Here is a 22617-nt window from a genome sequence, read left to right as displayed (position 1 = left end):
GTTGGCACTTGGCCTTCATTCAGCAGGACTACGTTTAAGTACCTCCGCTAGCGACTCTAGCAGGGTATGACCTCTGGCGTTTGTGGACCGGGATCCCCAGTCCACTGCCCACGCATTGAAGTCGCCTGCTACAACTAACGGTTTTAAGCCAGTTAGTCTTGCTGCAAGAATATCTACTACCCTAGTAAACTGCACTATACTCCACCTGGGAGGACAATAGCAGCTACAAAAGTAAACACCGTTTACCTTTGCTATCATAAGACTTATGACCGTTGCCAAGACACCTGAAACAGGTCTGAAGTGGTTGGCTTATACTTAGCGGACATACCGACCAACCCACTTTCAGTTTAGCCTTATCCATTACCTTTTTGGCCTCAGCCTGAGGTACTTGGAATGAGGCAACCTGCATTCCATGAAGCTTTTGCGTAACCGAACCGTAGATTCCTGGATCTCGACATTGCACTGATCTCTCAGTGCGTCGACCAGGTCTCTAGCCTCGGTTACTTCATCCAGGCCCTTGCACTGGATGTTCAGGAAACTGGACATAGGGCTCTTACTTGAACCCCATCGCCCAGGACTTCCTCTGTCAACTTTTGTACTCAGAACTCTTCTGAGCAGCATCCCGCTTCAAGACGAGAATCATCTCGCCTCTCCGCGTCCTTCGGATGCAGTTGACATCCTCTCCCAGGCCAGCGAGTTTGTCATTAACTCATGGCCTTCAAGACTTCGGCGTAGCTCTTGTCGTCAGTACTGACGATAATCGCCTCACCTCTATCTTTACGCTTACCACTGACATTGAAAGGCTCACCCGTCGGCTTCTGGGCTCTACCCTTCTTAACAGTGGCGCGTATCGCTCCGCCTGCCGCTTTCTCTGCGGTCTGCTGTCGTTGTCGTCTCGCCTTCTTGGGGTTCACGACTTCCCTCCAGGGTAGGTCTTCCTCCCGGCGAGCTTCAGTGGTCCTCACTGGTGGAGGCACTGGGTTCAACGGCTTGGGATGGCCATCCTTCTGCTCGACCTTCTTCCTTTTCGCTGACTTCTGGGGCTGCGGAATTCTCGACAGCTGCTTTCAGGTTTGCCTCCTGTGTAACCTTACTTAGCTTCGGGGTCGCCCCTGTTACAGCCATCCTTTTGCGGAGTTCCTCGACATGGCTCTCCGCCAGTCGTTTGCCCTCGGACAAGAGACGAATTTTCAATTCCGCCTCCTCTTTGTCCTTATCCGCCTGCTTCCGCTCCTTGACGAGTTTGCGGAGCTCTTTCTCCGCACTCATACTGGCCTCTAGTAGGGACCTCCACTCCGTTTTGGCCTCAACTACTAGGGCACAGAGTGCCTGTACAGCAAGTTTCAAGTCCTTGCTGTAGTTAACCCGGTTGTCTAGGAAGGACATAATCACGTCGGATACCTCCGTGACTACTTCCATCGTGTGACCACCGCGTTCTTCGTGGTTCGCCATCACAGATTTGATGACGCGGGTCAGGGTAGGGCCGTCCATCTTTACTTCAACCGGCACCTCCTCAGACCCTCCACGGGCTTCACCATCGCCTTCCCCCGGCGATCTTTGGGGAGACCTTTCCAGGCCGCTACGTCTGGTGAAAGGGTTCTCCTTACCACCATTCGCTTCACCTCCTTCCTTCGTCGATTTTATTTTATTGGGATTACTCATGTCTGTTGGGTCCCCCTTGCGGCTGCTGTCGAATCCTGCTGGTGTAGTCGCCTTCACGATCCCATGGTTATCTATACATACCTTGCGGTATGCAGGGAGGCCATGCGAGGGTTGACACTTTCGTGTTCAGAGCCAGATCAGCGCTAGTCAGGGAAAAGCATTTGAGCCTACTCCCACTCAGCTGCCAGCTGAGCGACAGAATTGTACCGCGTGCTGCAAGGCCAGCCACGGTTTTAGGGGACGGAAGACAGCCTGGCCATTAGCCCATTCGCCGTTTCAGGTCGGTGTCACCCGGCCTTACTAAGAGAATAGAATAACCAGACTACCAGCCCTCGCGTTCACAATATCTCAATATCCAAAACAAGACCAATAACATGCAACCAGTATACCTCTTGATATACGAATGCAAAAATGGTAACTTGGCTTAGAAACCTCGCAGTTAATAACTGTGGAAGTGCTTAATGAACACTAAGCTGCGAGGCGGCTCTGTCCCAGTGTGGGAATGTAATGCCAATAAGAAGAAGAAGAAGAATGAAGAATTGTCACACCAATATCTCAGCCGTCTATGACCCGATTTGAACTCTTTTGGGCTTAAACAGAAGCTGTAATATTGCCATTTAAGGCGACAAATCAAATCTGCAGTCTTTTTGTATTTTTTAAAAATTGTTTAATTTTCTAGAAATATCCCTTTTTACCCTTCTTACACCCTAAGAAGGGTATAAAGATCGCTTGAAAAACCGACTTTTTATCCGAGGCTCGGAGACCCAAGTCGTATATACCAATCAACTCAGCTCGACGAACTGAGCACATGTGTGTGTGTGTGTGTGTGTGTGTGTGTGTGTGTGTGTGTGTGTGTGTGTGTGTGTGTGTGTGTGTGTGTGTGTGTGTGTGTGTGTGTGTGTGTGTGTGTGTGTGTGTGTGTGTGTGTGTGTGTGTGTGTGTGTGTGTGTGTGTGTGTGTGTGTGTGTGTGTGTGTGTGTGTGTGTGTGTGTGTGTGTGTGTGTGTGTGTGTGTGTGTGCGTGTGTGCGTGTGTGTGTGCGTGTGTGCGTATGTGTGTGCGTTACAAAAATCTCACATCAAGATCTCAGCCGTCCGTGGACCGATTTGCACGATTTTAACACTAAACGAAAGCTATGACTTTGTCATTGTACGAGTTCAATTTTTTTCGCAATCGGACATTTGGTTCCAGAGATATGTGAGAAATACGAACATGAAGTGCATTTTCAGAAAACTAACAAAATAATGTCACATGAATATCTCAGCCGTCTGTAAACCAATTTGCATGATTTTATCTTTAAACGAAAGCTATGACTTTGCCATTGAACCCATTGTATTTTGTTTTTGCAATTAGACATTGGGTTCCGGAGATATCTCTGAAATACGAACATAAAGCATTAGACGTATCAGCTTCACACATTGGTAAAATATGTCCCATCAAGATCTCAGTCGTCCTTGGACCGATTTGTGCGATTTTATCTTTAAACGAAAGCTATGTTTTTGTCATTGGACCCATTAATTTTTTCTGCAATCGGAAATTCGGTTTCAGAGATATCTGTGAAATACGAATATGAGACATATTTTCAGACTACTAATGAAGAATTTTCACAGCAATATCTCAGCTGTCTATGACCCGATTTGAACCCTTTTGGGCTTAAACAGAAGCTGTTATATTGCCATTTAAGGCGGCAAATCAAATCTGCAGTCTTTTCGCATTTTTTAAATTTTAAATTTCCAGAAATATTCCCTTTTTACCTTCTTACACCCTAAGAAGGGTATAAAGATCGCTTGAAAACCGACTTTTTATCCGAGGCTCGAGACCCAAGTCGTATATCCCAATCATCTCAGCCCGACGAACTGAGCACATGTATGTATGTGTGTGTGTGTGTGTGCGTGTGTGCGTGTGTGTGTATGTGTGTGCGTTACAAAAATCTCACATCAAGATCTCAGCCGTCCGTGGACCGATTTGCACGATTTTAACACTAAACGAAAGCTATGACTTTGTCATTGTACGAGTTCAATTTTTTTCGCAATCGGACATTTGGTTCCAGAGATATGTGAGAAATACGAACATGAAGTGCATTTTCAGAAAACTAACAAAATAATGTCACATGAATATCTCAGCCGTCTGTAAACCAATTTGCATGATTTTATCTTTAAACGAAAGCTATGACTTTGCCATTGAACCCATTGTATTTTGTTTTTGCAATTAGACATTGGGTTCCGGAGATATCTCTGAAATACGAACATAAAGCATTAGACGTATCAGCTTCACACATTGGTAAAATATGTCCCATCAAGATCTCAGTCGTCCTTGGACCGATTTGTGCGATTTTATCTTTAAACGAAAGCTATGTTTTTGTCATTGGACCCATTAATTTTTTTCTGCAATCGGAAATTCGGTTTCAGAGATATCTGTGAAATACGAATATGAGACATATTTTCAGACTACTAATGAAGAATTGTCACACCAATATCTCAGCCGTCTATGACCCGATTTGAACCCTTTTGGGCTTAAACAGAAGCTGTTATATTGCCATTTAAGGCGGCAAATCAAATCTGCAGTCTTTTCGCATTTTTTTTAAATTTTTAAATTTCCAGAAATATTCCTTTTTTTATTTTGAAATCGATAAAAGCATGATAATATCAGTTATTTTATATTCAATTGAAGGTCATATGCATAGAAATTGTAATATGCACTAAGCACACACAACCATTCAAAAGTGTAAGAAGGGTTGCGTTCACTGTAGGTGGATTAAGTCGGGTTTTTTATTTTGAAATCGATAATATATCAGTTATTTTATATTCAATTGAAGGTCATATGCATAGAAATTGTAATATGCACTGGGCACACACAACCATTCAAAAGTGTAAGAAGGGTTGCGTTCACTGTAGGTGGATTAAGTCGGGTTTTTCTTCTTCCTTTTTCTTTCTTCTTTCTTCCTTTTTCCTTCTTCCTTCTTCTTTCTGCCTTCTTCCAACTTCTTTCTTCCTTCGGCCTATATTGACAATAACACTTTTTCAATGAAAATTGCTTATTTTGTAGATTATAAAAATTCCACTCATAAACATTGATTATTTTTTTATTAGTAAGTTTTACAATTTTCTTGGAAGTATTTTGAATTCATCAGGCTAAATTTCCGTGACGTCACTCATATGTGTACGTATGCACGGCAGCTTCGACTTAGCGAGTACACGGTTAGATTCAGCTTGAGCAAATGTCTGTCCGTCCGTATGTACGTGTGTGCACATGGTGCATGCAACAACAGTTGCAAAATTTTTATATTACTACCTTAACAGATTTTCTCGCAAGGGGTTAACGGGGGTAAGGGGACGACAAGTAAAAGTTCTCGAAGAAAAGTCGGCCTTACATAAGTCAAGGAATCGATTGACAAAATAAGTTTAAGCTTGAAAATTTGATTGACTGCCCGTAGATGCCCGTATTCCATTATGATTAGATCAGCTACTCTTGCGCAAAAAACCAAAGGATGTTTTGCTTGGGATTAGCACTCTTCTTCAATGTACATGTACAGGTGTTATCATTTGTTACTTCAAACTGTCGCTTGCCAGGGGGCAGCAGGGACAGCAGGAACAGCATGATGTCCAAGGGCTTGACGACCCCTCCCCAGCTGTCTGCGAGTCAGGGAGAACTGCCTAGGGCGTGGTGGGATTTAGCAGTGGGCTCTGCTAAAATCCCTCCCAAAAAACCACAAGTGCCCGTAAGCGGACTCTATCAAAGCGACTGTGTGCCGCTTCAAAAGCACAAGCCCAGGGAGGGAGTGCCAACTGGCATGTGGAGTGTCCCTACTTCGGTAGGGTAGTGCGTGAGCTGCTTCGGCAGGGAGTGAGTGATCTGTTTGTGCTGAGGCAGGAGTCTCATAGCGAGTCGCCGCCGCTATGGCCACCTCGAAGCGCAGCAGAAGTCTGAGTATGGACTACACATGCTAAGGTAAGAGTGTCGTAGCGTAGTATCGTTGATTAGTCCCCACATACCGCTATCGACACCTCGAGGCATGGCAGTGGAGTGTTAGAATAAGTTGTGGAGTGTACCTACTTCGATAGGGTAGCGCGTGAGCTGCTTCGGCAGGGAGTGAGTGATCTGGTTGTGCTGAGGCAGGAGTGTCATAGCGTGTCTCCGCCGCTATTGTCACCTCAAAGCGCAGCAGAAGTCTGAGTATGGACTGCACATGCTGAGGCAGGAGTCGAGGTATCCCATCGACACCTCGAGGCATTGCAGTGGAGTGTTAGAGTGAGCACCCGAAAAAGGGTCACATGGAGCGAATGGTCTTTGGAGAAGCTGCTTCGGCGGCAGGGTAGCAGTGGGTTGTACCCACACACCTACAGTTGTGCACATGTGGTGCATGGGGAGTGTCCCTGCTTCGGCAGGGTAGCGTATGGTCTGCTTCGGCAGTGGTGTGATTGATCTGCTCGTGCTGAGGCAGAGTGTCGTAGCGCAATATCTGTAGGCCCAGGCAGTTACCGCTATTGACACCTCGAGGCATGGCAGCGGAGCGTCCGGGAGAGCATCCAAGTAAGACTCAAATGGAGTGAATGGGGTGCGAGCACCCAAGTCAGTCTCGCGTGGGACGAGTGCCTGTGTGAGCGATAATGAGTGAGTACGCTTAGTACTGCCGTCCCCCAGAAGTAGTACTGCGAGGTAGTTCCTGGGGAAACGATGGTGGAGCCCAAGGGGGTTTATTCGGTATTACCGGTATGGTGAGGTCCAACACTTCAGTAAACTTCCGTGTGGTAGTTTGGCAACTACAATGCACGTGTACTGGGTTAGTGTGTAAATGCATTCTCCCTTGTAAAAAAAAAAAAAAAAAAAAAAAAACTGTCGCTTGCCACGTCAGAATACAAATTAATGAAAGGAAGGGAGAAAGTGATGATGCAATCGCTCGCCCACTGCAAGTCGAATATACCTCTGCACTTGCCACTTCTTCTTATTGGCATTACATCCTCCACTGGAACATTGGCGCCTCGCTGCACTTCCACAGTTATTATCCGCGAGGTTTCTAAGCCAAGTTACCATTTTTGCATTTGTATGGCATGAGGCTAACACGATGATACATACTTTTATGCCCAGATTAGTCGAGACAATTTCCAAACCGAAAATTGCCTAGACCGGCACCGGGAATCAAACCCAGCCGCCCTCAGCATGTTCTTGCTTTATAGCCGCGCATCTTACTGCTAGGCTAAGGAGGGCACTTGCCACTAGTTCACGCTGAATTGATTGGAATTTATGGTTCAGGTTTGAAAGGTAAAGGTTTGTCTTGGTTGAAGAGTTGCCAATGTTATAAGTAAAAGCAATGAAGGAATTCTAATTAGATGCGGAAATCAGTTTTTTCATTCATTTACGATTACAATTAGAAAGGTCAAGTTGAAAATAAAGGATAGGTATAGGGAAACGCTATGGAAGCCCATTTCTAGTTCTTTCGATTTCTAGAAAATGAGAAATATAGAGAAGATACAAGGCAGGAGAATGGGACTGGCCTGGATTGAACCCACGATCTCCTGCGTTTCAGACAGAAGCGGTAGCCAAATGACTACCAAGCCAGTCGATTCGATTGTCACAATAAAACTAGATACAAATTTTGATGATAAAGGTGAATAAGAGTTCTTTAATTTTTCATTGATTTACTTCAAGAACGATGAACGATTTCATATTAATCTTGACTGTTTGTTAATCCTTAATTTATTCTCGACAGGCTTTCAAGCAAACTAACAAAATTTACCTTCAACCAGATTTTTAAATAATTATACTTTAGCTTACGTACCTTAAACGAGACTTTAAAACATTTTGAAATAATAATTTTAAGAACCAATGAAAGCGAGCGATTTCCTTCGTGCATTGAAACCGAACTAACATCTCACTTCTACTGGTGCGCAGCGTGCGGTTTCGAGGTTAGTGAAAACGGTTGTAAATTTCTTCTTCGCCATTAAATTGCACCGCGAGCACGACAGAGTTAGCTTCTGCTGGCTACAGGAAATCTTCCCGGTCGCTTCCGGATGTCTTCATCGCATCGTAAAATCGATGGTAAAAGTGGAGGTACCTCTTCAGCGCATCGTTCAACCGTCTGAAAACGAAGTTGACAGCGGGTGGCGACCGAGCACGAGGGTTGATATGGTATTAAAAAAGTCTTCATGGGTATAAAGATGTTTTAACTGAAACAACTATTGAATAAAATTTCTAGTTTGACAATTCATCATGTGAAATACTGTGAAACAAAAGATCAAGACACGAAACATTAATCAAAACGCAATTTAATTTGGAAGATTCAACACTTAGTAGCACATTATTACTAATATAATATTTCTACCACCCTACCGCAGGTGGCACAGGAAGAGGAATAAATTAAGCAGTTTAAATTGCACGGGCTTGAAGGAAGTTCAGATTATATGTTCGGTCTAGGTAGAAAGAGAGTTCGCTGAACACTTTTACAAACAGATTACATCCAAATTAGTCTAAAGTAGCAATTTACCAAATGTAATTGAAGATGGTAAGATTTTAGGTGTTAAATTAGCTCAGCTTTTTGAAAAATGTTAATTAAGGTAAGAGATTTTGTGTTATATGTCAAATCATATCAGAGCTGAACTATATATCCATATATGGAAGTTGGTACTCACAACACAAGTCTCTATAGTACATTTACTATATTCGATCAAAAATTCCACAACTTTCTATTGGTTACACTTTTACTTCATCTGGAAGATCACTAATTAAATTCTTCCAGTCTCTCTTCTTTATTATATTTTAATCAGTATACTCTGATACATGACTCTGTTTATCCTAACAGATATAGGAAAAACCACAAATTGGCAACCATTATTAAACAATTTTCTTGACTATTTTTCAAGCTTAGAATCTACCAAGAAAATTACTTTAAGAAAATGATGCTGCACTCATATGACACCATCAAATAAATATTCAGAACCTCAATACGACAAATTGATACACTTGATCATGTGCATGTCGAAATATGGAATGTACATGCCTTTATTCTCCACATCAAATACTCCTTTCAATTATGCAATTGCAACAATCGGACATGTGAGATTTCTATCACTTCCAAAGCGACAAATCCATTCGATCCATAATGCTTCTGGTTGGTTCAACTAAATCGCACCTCTGCTCTACTGGGACACATCCATATAGCTGGAAGCCTTCTGTTTCATGTCTTGCGAAGCAATACATCTGCTATCAGCAAAGGTATTCAGTAACTCAGGGCAACCTTTTCCTCAAATACAAGAAAAGTGACCAACCGAAGAACAACTATATGCCTTGCCAACCGGTAGCAATCAACTGAAATCAGACCCAGCTGGGCGAGAAAAGAAACCAACTTCTCGGATGGATTCATATAAAATTTACATCCTTGTAGCATGTATCTACTCCATTGCATTATAACCTACCTTCTTAGTTAACAGAGCATTCTCAAGCATTTGTCGGTTGGGTGGGTTTTCCTCAACAGCTTGCTACATCGACATTGAGCGTGACGAGGACGAGGAAGACCACGACGGCACCAATGGCAACGGAACGGAACACAAGGGTCGAAACGGCGCCGGAGATGAGCTTGCTAACGGCCAGTCACAGTGGTGTGATTTACCGGATCACATCATGGAGCGTATCTTTGCACACCTGAGCATCCGAGAACGGTACTACGCTAGTTTGGTGAGTGCACCTATGCGAAGGAGGGGGGAATATTTTTGAAGAAATTGTCTTGAGCTGATGGGACGGTCACTGACGTATTTGGGAGCTCTTCTCTTCTGCAAAATTTGAACTAAAGTTCTTACATTTGTTGCAATAAATCACTAGGTTTTTAAATTTTTTAAATATTTTTTTGCACTTTTGCACTTTTTCACTTTTATTTAAAAAAAATCAAACTCACATTTGTTCTGTATCCGTAAATCACGATGAGGCCTAACGATAATATGCGTGATTATGATGCAGGACCATGATAAAAGTGGCTGGATTTAATTCTCCGCCAAGTCTTAAAAAATGCCGCTTTTAAATCTTCAATTTAAAATATGAATGCTATGAAATAAATGTGAAATACTCAAAAACATGATTGTGTACAGAAGGATGCCCCCCGTTAGTAGTCCTTATGCACGCTATTGAACCCGTACGTGTCCCGTCGGGAACAGCTCGATTTATTTCGTTTGCACTGATGAGATGATTTTCATGATTTTTTTTCCATTTTTTCCAGACCTGTTTCAGCTGGTACCAAGCTTTCTCGCTGCCGAACGTGTGGTCTAATTTTATAGTAGAGGACGAGACACTCTCCCGGCTCAAGTACAACTACTACTCCGGTTGGCAACCGGTGTTAGATCATGCCCGCACACAGAATTGCCTGCTCTCCGTGGGGAAACTGTTTCGTGGGCTGGATTTCCGTCCGGTTTTCACGTTCAACAATATGTTCCAATTTATGTCGCTGATCTCGTGGGCCATCGAGCAAAACCAGAAGACCAAAGTCCCCAGGGAATGGCAAGGCTGTGGATTGAAAATAAAATCTCTAAATTACATCTTCCCCTGCAACATGGCCTCCAGCGAGGATCCGGAATCGGTGAAACTGTTCGGCACTGGTGGGCAGCTGTTGGCTTCGCTGAAGAGATTAATGCACAATTTGCCCAACTTGCAAACACTGAAGCTGATCGATTTGATGCTGGAACGATACGAGGCAAATCACCTCCTCGACGAGGTACTGGACGCGTGCTGTTTGGTGCTCAAGCGGCTGCACCTGATCAACGTGACCATGGTGCACTGCCCGGTGATGCACGCCGCACTGTTCCTCAATCTACAGGTAAGCTTGCTGGGGAAATTTTGATTGTTATGCGTAATCACAATTTGCAGAAGTCGCAATATTAGTTCCAATTAATTTGTAAACGTGCCTGCACAGATGGAAACTAATCGTTTTGGAGTGTCTGTCTGCATTTGAAGGGAGCGATTTTGATATCTTCATATTAACGTACCTATTGTATTGTATTTCATAAATCTAAAAATAGGATTAAAGCAATCAGAGAACTGTTCCTGGAACAAATACGCTTCATCTTAAACCATAGACAAAAGAAAAACTCCCATTTCATCGGTTACAAACCTACATAACGTTTTGACTCAAATCCAAAACAGACTCATATTTCGAACGCTTATTACATGAAGATTGGGGGTCCTCCTTAGCCGTGCGGTAAGACGCGCGGCTACAAAGCAAGGCCATGCTGAGGGTGGCTGGGTTCGATTCCCGGTGCCGGTCTAGGCAATTTTCGGATTGGAAATTGTCTCGACTTCCCTGGGCATAAAAGTATCATCGTGCTAGCCTCATGATATACGAATGCAAAAATGGTAACCTGGCTTAGAAACCTCGCAGTTAATAACTGTGGAAGTGCTTAATGAACACTAAGCTGCGAGGCGGCTCTGTCCCAGTGTGGGGATGTAATGCCAATAAGAAGAAGAAGAAGAAGATTACATGAAGATTTATCTGATGCACTTCGTTATTTTTGCATAAATAAACGAATTTTCTCGACAGGTATATAGTTCAAGGACATAACAATTGTCCAAGATCGGAATAATGTTAAAATTTCGCATTTTAGTGCATTTGAGGTGGTATTCGGAATTTAAATCAAAGTGTTAGGAATTTAAGACAATTTTTACTATTGGTGTTCGGCATTTGAGACAAATTTCGACAGAATATAATAAATTCAGTATTGATAGTTACAATCAATAAAAATGAATATCAAGCGATTATGAAACTTCAATTCCTTCGCTAACGGATGGAAACTATTGATTTCTGAAAATATTTTAATTCATGTGACATAAAGGCATCTGAAGTGAAAAATGTGCAAGCAGTGGATTAAAATGTACTGTCTTGAACTGTAAATCTGTTGATGGTCACGTGTTGCATGTGTGACGGTCATGTAACACAAATTATTGTAGCATGACAGAAAAAAAAGTCATGAGCTACCGTGACATTTTTCTATGCGACATAATGATGTCACAAATGAAACTAATGGAATATAATTTTGAAGGTGATGAATGCATCACCAATGGAGCTAAATATTTGAAAATAATACAGTTAATATAGCTGAGCTCGCTTTTTGTGCTTTCTTTACGCGGATTTTGGGATTTATAAGTTTAATTTCCTATTTTCCGGGTATTGGCCACCCGAAATGAACAATAATTACAATATTATGAAAACTCGATTTGCATATAAATAGGGGAAACCGCCAAATGTTGAACGGCTAATTTTTTCGCCTATTGTTGAACTCCCATAAGAAATGCACGTGCGTTCAACAATAGGCGAAGAAATTAGCCGTTCAACATTTGGCAAATTACCCTACACAGTGAAAGATTTAAGAAAGATGAACGGTTTACGCAAAATTTATACAAAATATTTTTTTCTTTCACGCGAGTAAAAACCACTAGAAATCGATTTCGTTGAACCGTTTCTTAAGTTTATTTTAAAATTCACGTTCACGGATTATCGATATTGATTTATTAGCTTTTTTCGGCGTGCATCTTTTTCAAAATCAATTAGGACCATTTGAAAAAAATTCCAAGCAATATGACCATAACATGTGTCCTTGAAAGTGTTTATGCTGAAAAAAATTATGGAGTTTTTTTACTCTTCAATTTGGGGTAACTTTGATCATCAAACGTTTCAATCATTCATCTATGTACCTATAAAGCAAGCGTCGGTAAACGCCTTAAGGTAGGCAATTATAGTTGGAATGCATCGATTGTTTGGACAAAGGCATCTTCACCGCTAGTGGAATTAGGGATAACTGGGGTAATATGCACCCCCGGTGCAAAACGACTTTTTGGCATATTCGGCTATGTTCCAGGAATATTTTCATTAATGTTTACTACTGGATCGCTAGTTCGAGATCCGAACTACATGCGCTGTTGTAAATACTCTGGAAAAACTGCTGAAAATGTATTAAAAATGGCAAATGGGTCGTTTTGCCCCGAGGGTGCATATTACCCCAGTTTCCCCAACCTGGGTTTTCAACAATAAAAATCAAAATTTTGAAATGAAAAATGTGGTTCAACCAAAAAAATAAGATTACTTATCACACAATTATACGTACGAGCTTATTTTTTTTGTTATTGTATTGGTTTTTAGTGCTTTTTTTGAAATATATCTAGAAATATCATGTTTTACTTAGATTAGATAATCAAAAACAGGTTAAAAATAAATTTGGCTCGAATAGTTGAAATATTAAATTATTTAAATGATTTTTAAGTCTGTAAATACGTTTTTTTTTTCAGAGCAATAGCTTTGAAATATATAAGAAATGTCTCATCTCATGAGAAATCTTACTCGGGATATAAAAAAGAAGATACACTCAGTACAAAAATGAATTCTCCGGGGTTTGAACCCCTCCCCTATGAAAAATTGTTTCATTATAAATTATTTTTGTTCTTACCCCACCCGCCATAAGCATTTACGTAATAAGTGTGCAGTAATACACCTGTGTTCAGAATAATAGCAGCGGAAGCCGTTTTTCATACAAAATAGTCAACTTTGACAAGCTGTAACTTTGTACCCCGATGACCGATTGAGCTGAAATTTTGGCAGTGAACTACAAATATGATGAAATTTACACATACTACGTATCAATTTTTTCGAATGACACATACTACGTGTCATTTTTTTCGAATGACGCGTTCAAAAATTACGCACTAGGTCAAATTGTTCAAAAAAATGGCAGCTTTTATTTTTGATATATTGGCCAATTCAAATGTCAAATTCAACAATTTATATTTTTTGCCTTTCTCGTATACTAAGTATACGGTAAAGGCTATATGATCGCTCCCAAAACAAACTTTTTATAGAAGACCCGGAGACCCATAGTGTTATATACCGATCGACTCAGCTCGACGAATTGAGGTGATGTCTGTGTGTATGTGTGTGTGTGTGTGTGTGTGTGTGTGTATGTGTGTGTGTCTGTGCGCACCCACCCAAAAAAAAATGTCACTCATTTTTCAGGTACTTATCCTTAACCGATTTACTCGCAACAAGTTGCATTCAACGCAGGACACTCTGCCATTGTTTCCTATTGGAAATTGGTCAGATCGGACTATGGGCTCAAGAGTAATGGCCAAAATACCACTTTAATTACAGAAAAAATGTCACTCATTTTTCATGCACTTATCCGTAACCGATTTCCTCGCAACAAGTTGCATTCGACGCAGGACACTCTGCCATTGTTTCCTATTGAAAATTGGTCAGATCGGACTATGGGCTCGAAAGTTATGGCCAAAATACCACTTTTTTTATAGAAAAATTGAGTAAAAAAATGTCACTCATTTTTCAGGCACATATCCTTAACCGATTTAGTCACAACAAGTTGCATTCGACGCAGGATACTCTGCCATTGTTTCCTATTGAAAATTGGGCACATCGGACTATGGGCTCAAGAGTAATGGCCAAAATACTATTTTTATAATGCACGAGAAAGGCACCATTACCGTTAGGTGGATTAACCAGGGTTTTTAAATTATAAACTTAGTGTCTCGCAGCACCTGAATTCAAATTGATAATATTCCAATTAATGGTTTTCCTGATATTTCCAAAACAAAAACTGCTATTATTTTGAACAATTTGACCTAGTGCGTAATTTTTGAACGCGTCATTCGAAAAAAATGATACGTAGTATATGTAAATTTCATCATATTTGTAGTTCACTGCCAAAATTTCAGCTCAATCGGTCATCGGGGTACAAAGTTACATCTTCTCTAAGTTGACTAGTTGACTAACGGCTTCCGCTGCTATTATTCTGAACACAGGTGTACATGTTGGGTAGCTACCTAACTGTCAAAACGTACTCATTTTTCCTTCGTTGACATTTAGTGCCCTATCTTTGCCAGCAAAAGATGTTTCGCCAGCGACGACAGCGACAATTTTCCTCTATAGTTTATTGCCTCTATTAGCCAAAGCAGTCAAACGAAACAAATTGTTTATTAATTTACTTTTTCTGTAAGCATCATAGCTTTTATGACTGCTCAGAACATTCATTTTGCACTACCATCATAATAGATAGCGATACATTCACAGGCGGCACGAATATTGTCACATGATACGAACGACTCGCGGGTAATACATTCATTGCCATGAATGGCATGTGCCTACAACACTATAATTGTCACAAGAGAATGTTGTGCAACATTCTGTCCGGTACAAACAATGTGACATGATAATAGCAGCAAAAATGTACTGTACGAATCACTGCTGTGCAAGTGTTCGGAACATGAATCAAAACGGTACTCACTTCTGAAAAATTACATAAATAAGGAATACATCATATCGCCACAGACAAACAGACATAACACTCGTTAAAATACCATCGCTCACTGATTTACTGGTCAATTCAAATAATCATTAGTTGGCTAATCGATCACTCGTGGCGCGCTCATCGAATTTACTCTAGTTTGACGTTTGCTCACTACCGCCATCTGATTCGTGATTTGCCCAAATAACTGAAATCAACAGATGCCGTTAGTGTTTGAACGACGATGAATATGATGAGTGAATATTCAATTTGTTATGTCTGTTTGTCTGTGATATCGCTTTTCATTCCATTTGTTTTTGATTAGATGAGTGGGAGCTATGAAATGGACAAAAGAAGCAGTATGGCACTACATAAGAAATGTTTTTATGTTAGAAAATGCAAAAAAAAAACATTCTCCCTACACATTTTTTCCGGATTATCGGGAAATAATTGTTAAGAAAATTATTTTGAGTCAAGTCGAGTCAAGTACGAGACACTGAAGACGACCTTACTGTTGAGGTCGAAATACGTATGTGTCAAGGTACAATTAAGTGGTGGAATTAAATGGGATTGTACAAACTCGTCTTATGACAAGTGAAGACATTCCACTAAAAAGCTCAAAATAATTTTCTTAACGTAAGAGAGGTCAAAATAGCACTTCAGGGGGATAGATTTGACTATTTCCATCAATTCATATGTATTTGCGGTCATTCGAATGTATTGCAACATTTTCTGAAAAAAAAAATCTATTTTGATTTTTTCGTTTTTGCGAGGGGCAATGTTTTTGACGTAGGACTACGTTTGTCTTTTCTATATTGGGGTACACTTAACGATTGCGAAAATCGGGGACCGTCACGAAAATATGATAGACTTTAAACTTTAATTCTCAGCCGTTTCTTGATGGATTTTAATTTTTTTTTTGACCGTTCGATCAAGGATGAGTCAACGCATCTTTGTTAATACTGATTTTTTACTATTTATTATCAATAATTGATAAAAAGTTTAGATACAGGTAAACCAACCAATCACGTGCGTGCATCACTAGCACAGACATCAAAAATCAATCACTTGCGGGTTTGGATCTAATCCTCACTTTGAACAAGCTTTCACGCAGAGCAGACGCATCAAAGCGATCGCAGCACAGCGCTGGTAACATTTTCATCAAAAATCCATCGCATTAGTGGTGGTCCGCGGTGTGTTGCTGCAGATCTTTCAACCTTAACCAACCAACATTTTATATGAAGAAAGGGTTGACTACAAAAATAGCACTGTTGCGATCCCGTGCCGCCAGTGGCGATGCTTTTATTACATTACATTTATTACAAATTGTGGTGTCAGTTAGTTGCTGGAAAGGCGCATTGGGGAAAGAAAATTAATTTTTCTCAGGACTAGCATTTTCTGAACAGAAAGGATTAATTGCGAAAATAGACTGTTTCGGTGGCATCGGCGTTTGGCTTGGTTTCTGTTAGTGATTCTATCCCTTCAAATTTACAGGCTTAATACAAGAAACTGCTTTCCGGCGCGCGGCCCATTTTGTTCGGGATTCCGCAAAGAGCGGTTTAACCATTTGAGCAATTTTCTGTGAAATCGAAGGTCGATTTATTTTTTGTATTTTTTTATTTCTCTGAAATTTTGCATATACATTCTTTGTGATCAAAAAACATAATTTGCATCATTGGTTTGCCAATTTGACTCTTGCCTAACTTTTGATAAGGGCCTAAGCAAAACCACTTCGAAAACTTTCAAAAAAAATAGCTTGAAAACGGCTTGTCTGATCGTTTTGATGTCTTCGGCAAAGTTTTAGGTAATCAATGGGACTATGTGAAAAAAATATACACTGCGAAAAAATATTGTTCAAACATTGAAAATAAAATTTAAAAATGATTTTCTCAAAAACGAATTTTTCAATATTTTTTATTTTTTGATATGTTGTGAGTCCAGTTCAGTGCGTGTTGGCTCTTGTTTCGGACGGCCGAACGATCGCGCGATTTGCCGAAATTTTGTGTTTTGCATTGCGCGGCCCTTAGTAAAGTTAATTAGTTCAGTGCGTGTTGGCTATTGTTTCGGACGGCCGTACGATCGCGCGATTTGTCGAAATTTTGTGTTTTGCATTGCGCGGCCGGTAGTAAAGTTAATTAGTTCAGTGCGTGTTGGCTCTTGTTTCGGACGGCCGAACGATCGCGCGATTTGCCGAAATTTTGTGTTTTGCATTGCGCGGCCGGTAGTAAAGTTAATTAGTTCAGTGCGTGTTGGCTCTTGTTTCGGACGGCCGAACGATCGCGCGATTTGCCGAAATTTTGAGATTTGCATTCCGTGGCCGGTAGTAGAGTTAATTAGATCAGTGCGTGTTGGCTCTTGTTTCGGACGGCCGAACGATCGCGCGATTTGCCGAAATTTTGTGTTTTGCATTGCGCGGCCGGTAGTAAAGTTAATTAGTTCAGTGCGTGTTGGCTCTTGTTTCGGACGGCCGAACGATCGCGCGATTTGCCGAAATTTTGAGATTTGCATTCCGCGGCCGGTAGTAAAGTTAATTAGATCAGTGCGTGTTGGCTCTTGTTTCGGAGTGCCGAACGATCGCGCGATTTGCCGAAATGTTGTGTTTTGCATTGCGCGGCCGGTAATAAAGTTAATTAGTTCAGTGCGTGTTGGCTATTGTTTCGGACGGCCGTACGATCGCGCGATTTGTCGAAATTTTGTGTTTTGCATTGCGCGTCCGGTAGTAAAGTTAATTAGTTCAGTGCGTGTTGGCTCTTGTTTCGGACGGCCGTACGATCGCGCGATTTGTCGAAATTTTGTGTTTTGCATTGCGCGTTCGGTAGTAAAGTTAATTAGTTCAGTGCGTGTTGGCTCTTGTTTAGGACGGCCGTACGATCGCGCGATTTGTCGAAATTTTGAGATTTGCATTGCGCGGCCGGTAGTAAAGTTAATTAGTTCAGTGCGTGTTGACTCTTGTTTCGGACGGCCGAACGATCGCGCGATTTGCCGAAATTTTGTGTTTTGCATTGCGCGACCGGTAGTAAAGTTAATTAGTTCAGTGCGTGTTGGCTCTTGTTTCGGAAGGCCGTACGATCGCGCGATTTGCCGAAATTTTGTGTTTTGCATTGCGCGGCCAGTAGTAAAGTTAATTAGTTCAGTGCGTGTTGGCTCTTGTTTTGAGTCAGCGGATCGACCGGTCGTCAAAGTTTAGTTTTGCTTTGTGTGGGTGAGTAGATAAATCAGAAAGTGAAAGTTTGTCTCTTGTCCGGTCGCGTTTCTCCAGTCAGCGAATCGACCGGTCGTCAAAGTTTAGTTTTGCTTTGTGCGGGTGAGTAAATAAATCAGAAAGTGAAAGTTTGTTTCTTATCCGGTCGTGTTTCTTCAGTAAGCGGATCGGCCGGTCGTCGATGTTTAGTTTTGCTTTGTGCGGAAGGCAAAACGATCGGCCGGTCGTCGTAATTTTGTTCTGGTTTGCGCGGGTGAGTGAATAAATCAGAAAGTGAAAGTTTCAGACAGCGAGAGTGTTATTTCCCATCCCATAGATCGCATCACTTACCGAAGTGAATCCAGATAAATTATCCTTTGTAACTAAAACGATATCCTATCCCAAGACAATCGTGGAGATGCAGAGGTGTTCTCGGTCTCTAGTAGCAACGAGAGTCGGACTAACAATCATTCCCTTCTTATATGACCGTAAGGACGTGGCCGGCGCCGTTATTGACTTTAGATATTTGAGCTCCCGAAACGTGTACATTGAGAATGGGTAGCTAGTCCCAAGCCCCATTTATTGTGTTCTCTGTACAATTTCGCAAGTTCTAGTCAATCACGGAGTAGCAACTACGAATTGTGCGGTCATAATGCTCATGCTCATGCTCATTTTTTATTTTTTGATATGTTGTAGCAGAAAAAATATATATTTTTTTGCACCATGAGTCATAATGGAGAAATGATGGACAAAAAGTTATATTTTTTTTAAATCAGTTAGTTTTTCAAAAATATTTTTCTATGTTTTTGTAGACCCGATGTTATGAAAGTGCGTTAAATTTCAAATGGAAAGGTATGCAGTATTTTTTTTCCTAAGTGCTTCCGTTTTTTAATTTTCAGACATTTTCGATTTTTATCCGATTCCATTCAACCTAGAATTAAATTTTACTGAACCGTTGATATTTATTGACAAATGCTATTAATGGAGTAGTGGCAACTATATTGCCTATATTGCCTATATTTTCAGTTATATTTCGTTAAAAAATGACGTCAAAGATATATTTTTCCCCATTGGTAATAATTATTTTGAATCTCTTGTGTTAGATTATGGCGTGATTAGCGTGAAAAATGCTTTGCCTTTCTGGTATATTTGGTTTTTGAATTTTTGACGAAATTGCTTGGGAAAAAAAGGGCAAAACAAATTTTTTTTCACCTGGATGCGTTTTCCAACTAGGATTCGGAGACGAGCCAGCCTCGGGCTGAAAGTCTCCCTAATAAAGACATAAAAAAACTAGGACTCTTCGCTAAAAAATGTAACGTTTTGATTTGTTTTACGTAAAACCTATTTTTTAAAATCTTTTATTTATTTTTGTTGCATTTTCTCCCGCTTGCAAGACAGTGGCAAATAACATTCTCCGAACGGTCCGTTGTCTGCGGAATCTCGATCAAAATGGCTCGCGCGCGCCGTAAAGCAGTTTTCTTATATCTAATGAAGTAATTCAATTAGCCCCGCCCTTTCATTAATCGTTATGAGTGCACATTATATTTACACCCATATCAGATCACAAAGGGGCGGGGCTAACGGGCTTTATTTATCGAATACAAGGAAGCTGCTGTCCGGCGCGCGCGTGCCATTTTGATTGGGATTCCACAAAGAGCGGTTCGACATTTGATGCAGCGGAACGGTAGCAGTGGCAGGCAATGCTGAAAATTTATTCCAAATGGTGGAGGCTTAGCGAAAAATCCTCGAGTGGCTGTCGGACAATTTTAACGCAAGATTCCGAAAAGCGTTTGGATACAGTTAGTTATTGGAAAGGCGCATTTTTTTATTCCTTTATTTATTTGTCAGGCACTCTGTGTTACTTAACCGCTACTGTGCCGAGATCTACTGTAGTATTCTGCTGAGCAGAATCCACACAGAATCTATTTTTAGATTTCCATTACCATTATTGTTGTCGTTGCCAGTCCATCTCATCGTGAGTCCATTGTGTCCGTTTGTCCATGTCGTGCATCCAATGTTCGTTGCATTGTTCAGTTGCCATTAAGCCGGGTCCGTTGGAGGAATGCCTCCGAGAAGAACAAGTTGTCAGTCGTCATCAGGCAACCGTGACGGTAAGACGCGTTCCCCAATACGCTACCGCATGGGCTGCGCATCCGGCGACTGACGAGGGTTTGGTGGAGGGGCTGGGAATCGAACCCATGACCATTCGCTTGTAAGGCGAACGTGTAGCCAACTACGCTACGGGGCCCCCTAAGAAAGGCGCATTGGGAAAAGAAAATTGGTTCTTCTCAGGGTTGTTTGCAAAAATTGTCTGTTTTGGTAGCATCGGCGTTTGGCGTGGTAGCTTGGTTACTGTGAGTGATTCCATCCATTCAAACCAATTTATTGCATCATCCCTTCTATCTAGCGTTTGTGATTCTGCTACCGAAGAGTAGCTTTCTGCCGTCGCAAAACGATTAAGTTTTGCATTTTGAAGAAAAATTATCTCGGATTGACCTTTTTTTTGTATAAAATGGTGGCTCGGAAAAAACTGATTTCAATGGATCAATCAAGGTAACTCATTTTGCACTCACCGCATCAAAACAACGGCGGCACTGTATACGCATATTTCTATTCATGTGTGTTTGACAGAACATGTCTACGGTGGCGCAATCTGTTCATTTCATAGCGGCAGTTTTTGCTTATTGATTGGTCCATTCCAATGACTAACAGAAACAAAACCAAATAATCTTGCCAGAAAATTTCACTTTCCGCCGATGACAGCCAAATCTATAGAGACGCCAATACCTCTTCTTGGATAAATAGTTTAAGTCCAGAAAAGAATCATGTGTAATTAATTCTTGAAGTTCTCCTCACTTCGCCACGAACGTTCCCATCGCGGGCGTAAACACCAGTATTTTGCGCACGATAATGGCGGCGTGAGTTCCCCTCAATTTGACATTCAAGAGGTAGAAAACACTGGAACTCATCAAGTATGCCTTGAATAAATTATTTTATTTAAGTAAATAAACAAACGTCAATAAAACCCCTCAATAATTATTCATAATTTCAATTAATGATGGAGTAAATCATTATTTTTTCAATGCTTTATATTTTTTAGGTTTGTCGTTGATGGTCATCATTGGACAGAATAATTAGTGAAACTAGTCGGAACTCAGTTTTAAGACCTGTTGATTTGTGGCCTCCGTTCATACTTCCAAGGCACCTCTAGATTTTGAGAAGCGTGAAGATGCTTTTTTCCTTTGTCATGCTTTTCGTATTAAATTTCTAATTATACATAACTACAGATTTAATATAAAAGCGTGACGAAGTGGGAAGGAGTAGCAGAAATCATGTTTTGAAATAGTTTTGTGAATCTTCTCTTAGATAGTTTTAACTTCTCGTGATCCACATACCTACGACGTTCTGATATTATTGAATAAACAAAATGATGGTGTGATTGACTAATGCTACTTATCCCGTAAATGAACAAATGGTTGTCATGAAACCAACTTTTGAAAATGTAAAAATAGTCAAGCAATTGTGACCATCGTTGTTCCAATAAGAGCAGAATACTATTTTTTCTGTCCTGTTGGTCTTTGAAAAATGAAAAGGTTAGGAAATTAACAAATGAATAAATTGGGAAAATCGCAAAACCTTGCGCAAAACTCATCAGTTTTATTAAAGAATTTCCTTCTCAAGTGTCCAACAAAGCTTTTTCCTCATCAATATCATTCAATTTGGCCACGAAATTTCGATGGGGACAGAAAACAAATTGGTTCCGGATACCGAATACCACCCTGCTTGTTCAGGCTCGAAAGGTACCGTGCAAATTCAAACTTCGGACGCTTAAGCACTTTTTGCTATGAAATCAATCTGTTAATACACATTTTAAGTCTCACCGTTCTAATTACCATCACAATCATAAAGCATATCGCTGATCTTTGTTAGACGGAATTAACATGAACAAATTATTGTGTAGAATCCTTGCGATTAATAAAAATGTCCGGCTTCTGTTTTACTCAAACTCCGGACAGCAGCAACATTGGATTCATATTTCGGACACAACATTTCAAACTTCGGACAACAATTTACACAATATTGAGAGGAAAAAATGCAAATATTTATCACTAGATAGCTCAGACTGACATTCAATTATTTCGTCACATTGTATTAACATGGATTACTAGAATGAAACTATCCTAAATAAAGCTAAAACTATGAGCCCTTTCAATTCAGCTGGATGAAACATTTCAATGACATATTTCTGAAAACCTCCCATACAAATTGGAGTGTCCGAGGTTTGAGTATGTCCGAACTTTGATTATCCACGGTACCTGTCGATTATTTCGACGAATAGTCAGCTTAACCAAATCGGTTCTAGGTCCAATAATGCAAATGTGAAATCTGAAATTTATGAAGAAATACATAATATAAAAGAAGCAATAAATGAAGTTTTAAACTTAGTTATTTCCGATAATGTTCCTGTAACATTGACTTTTATTTGTTGACAACAAAAGAAATATTCAACTCA

The 22617-nt window shown here is 40.7% G+C and overlaps 1 protein-coding gene across 1 annotated transcript in view; it reads left to right on the top strand.

Moving 5' to 3' along the window:
• Window positions 1-22617, top strand: part of LOC134223924 (uncharacterized) — a 42779-nt gene that overhangs the window by 6044 nt on the left and 14118 nt on the right. Inside the window, exons 2-3 of the mRNA XM_062703148.1 lie at window positions 9130-9329; window positions 9865-10458. Of these exons, the coding sequence (XP_062559132.1) occupies window positions 9130-9329; window positions 9865-10458 (794 nt within the window). The remainder of the gene's footprint in view (window positions 1-9129; window positions 9330-9864; window positions 10459-22617) is intronic.

Source organism: Armigeres subalbatus, chromosome 3 (assembly GCF_024139115.2).
Source record: "Armigeres subalbatus isolate Guangzhou_Male chromosome 3, GZ_Asu_2, whole genome shotgun sequence".
Classification (NCBI taxonomy): domain Eukaryota; kingdom Metazoa; phylum Arthropoda; class Insecta; order Diptera; family Culicidae; genus Armigeres; species Armigeres subalbatus.
The sequence above is the reverse complement of the archived record's forward strand: the minus strand, read 5'-3'. Positions and strand labels throughout refer to the sequence as shown.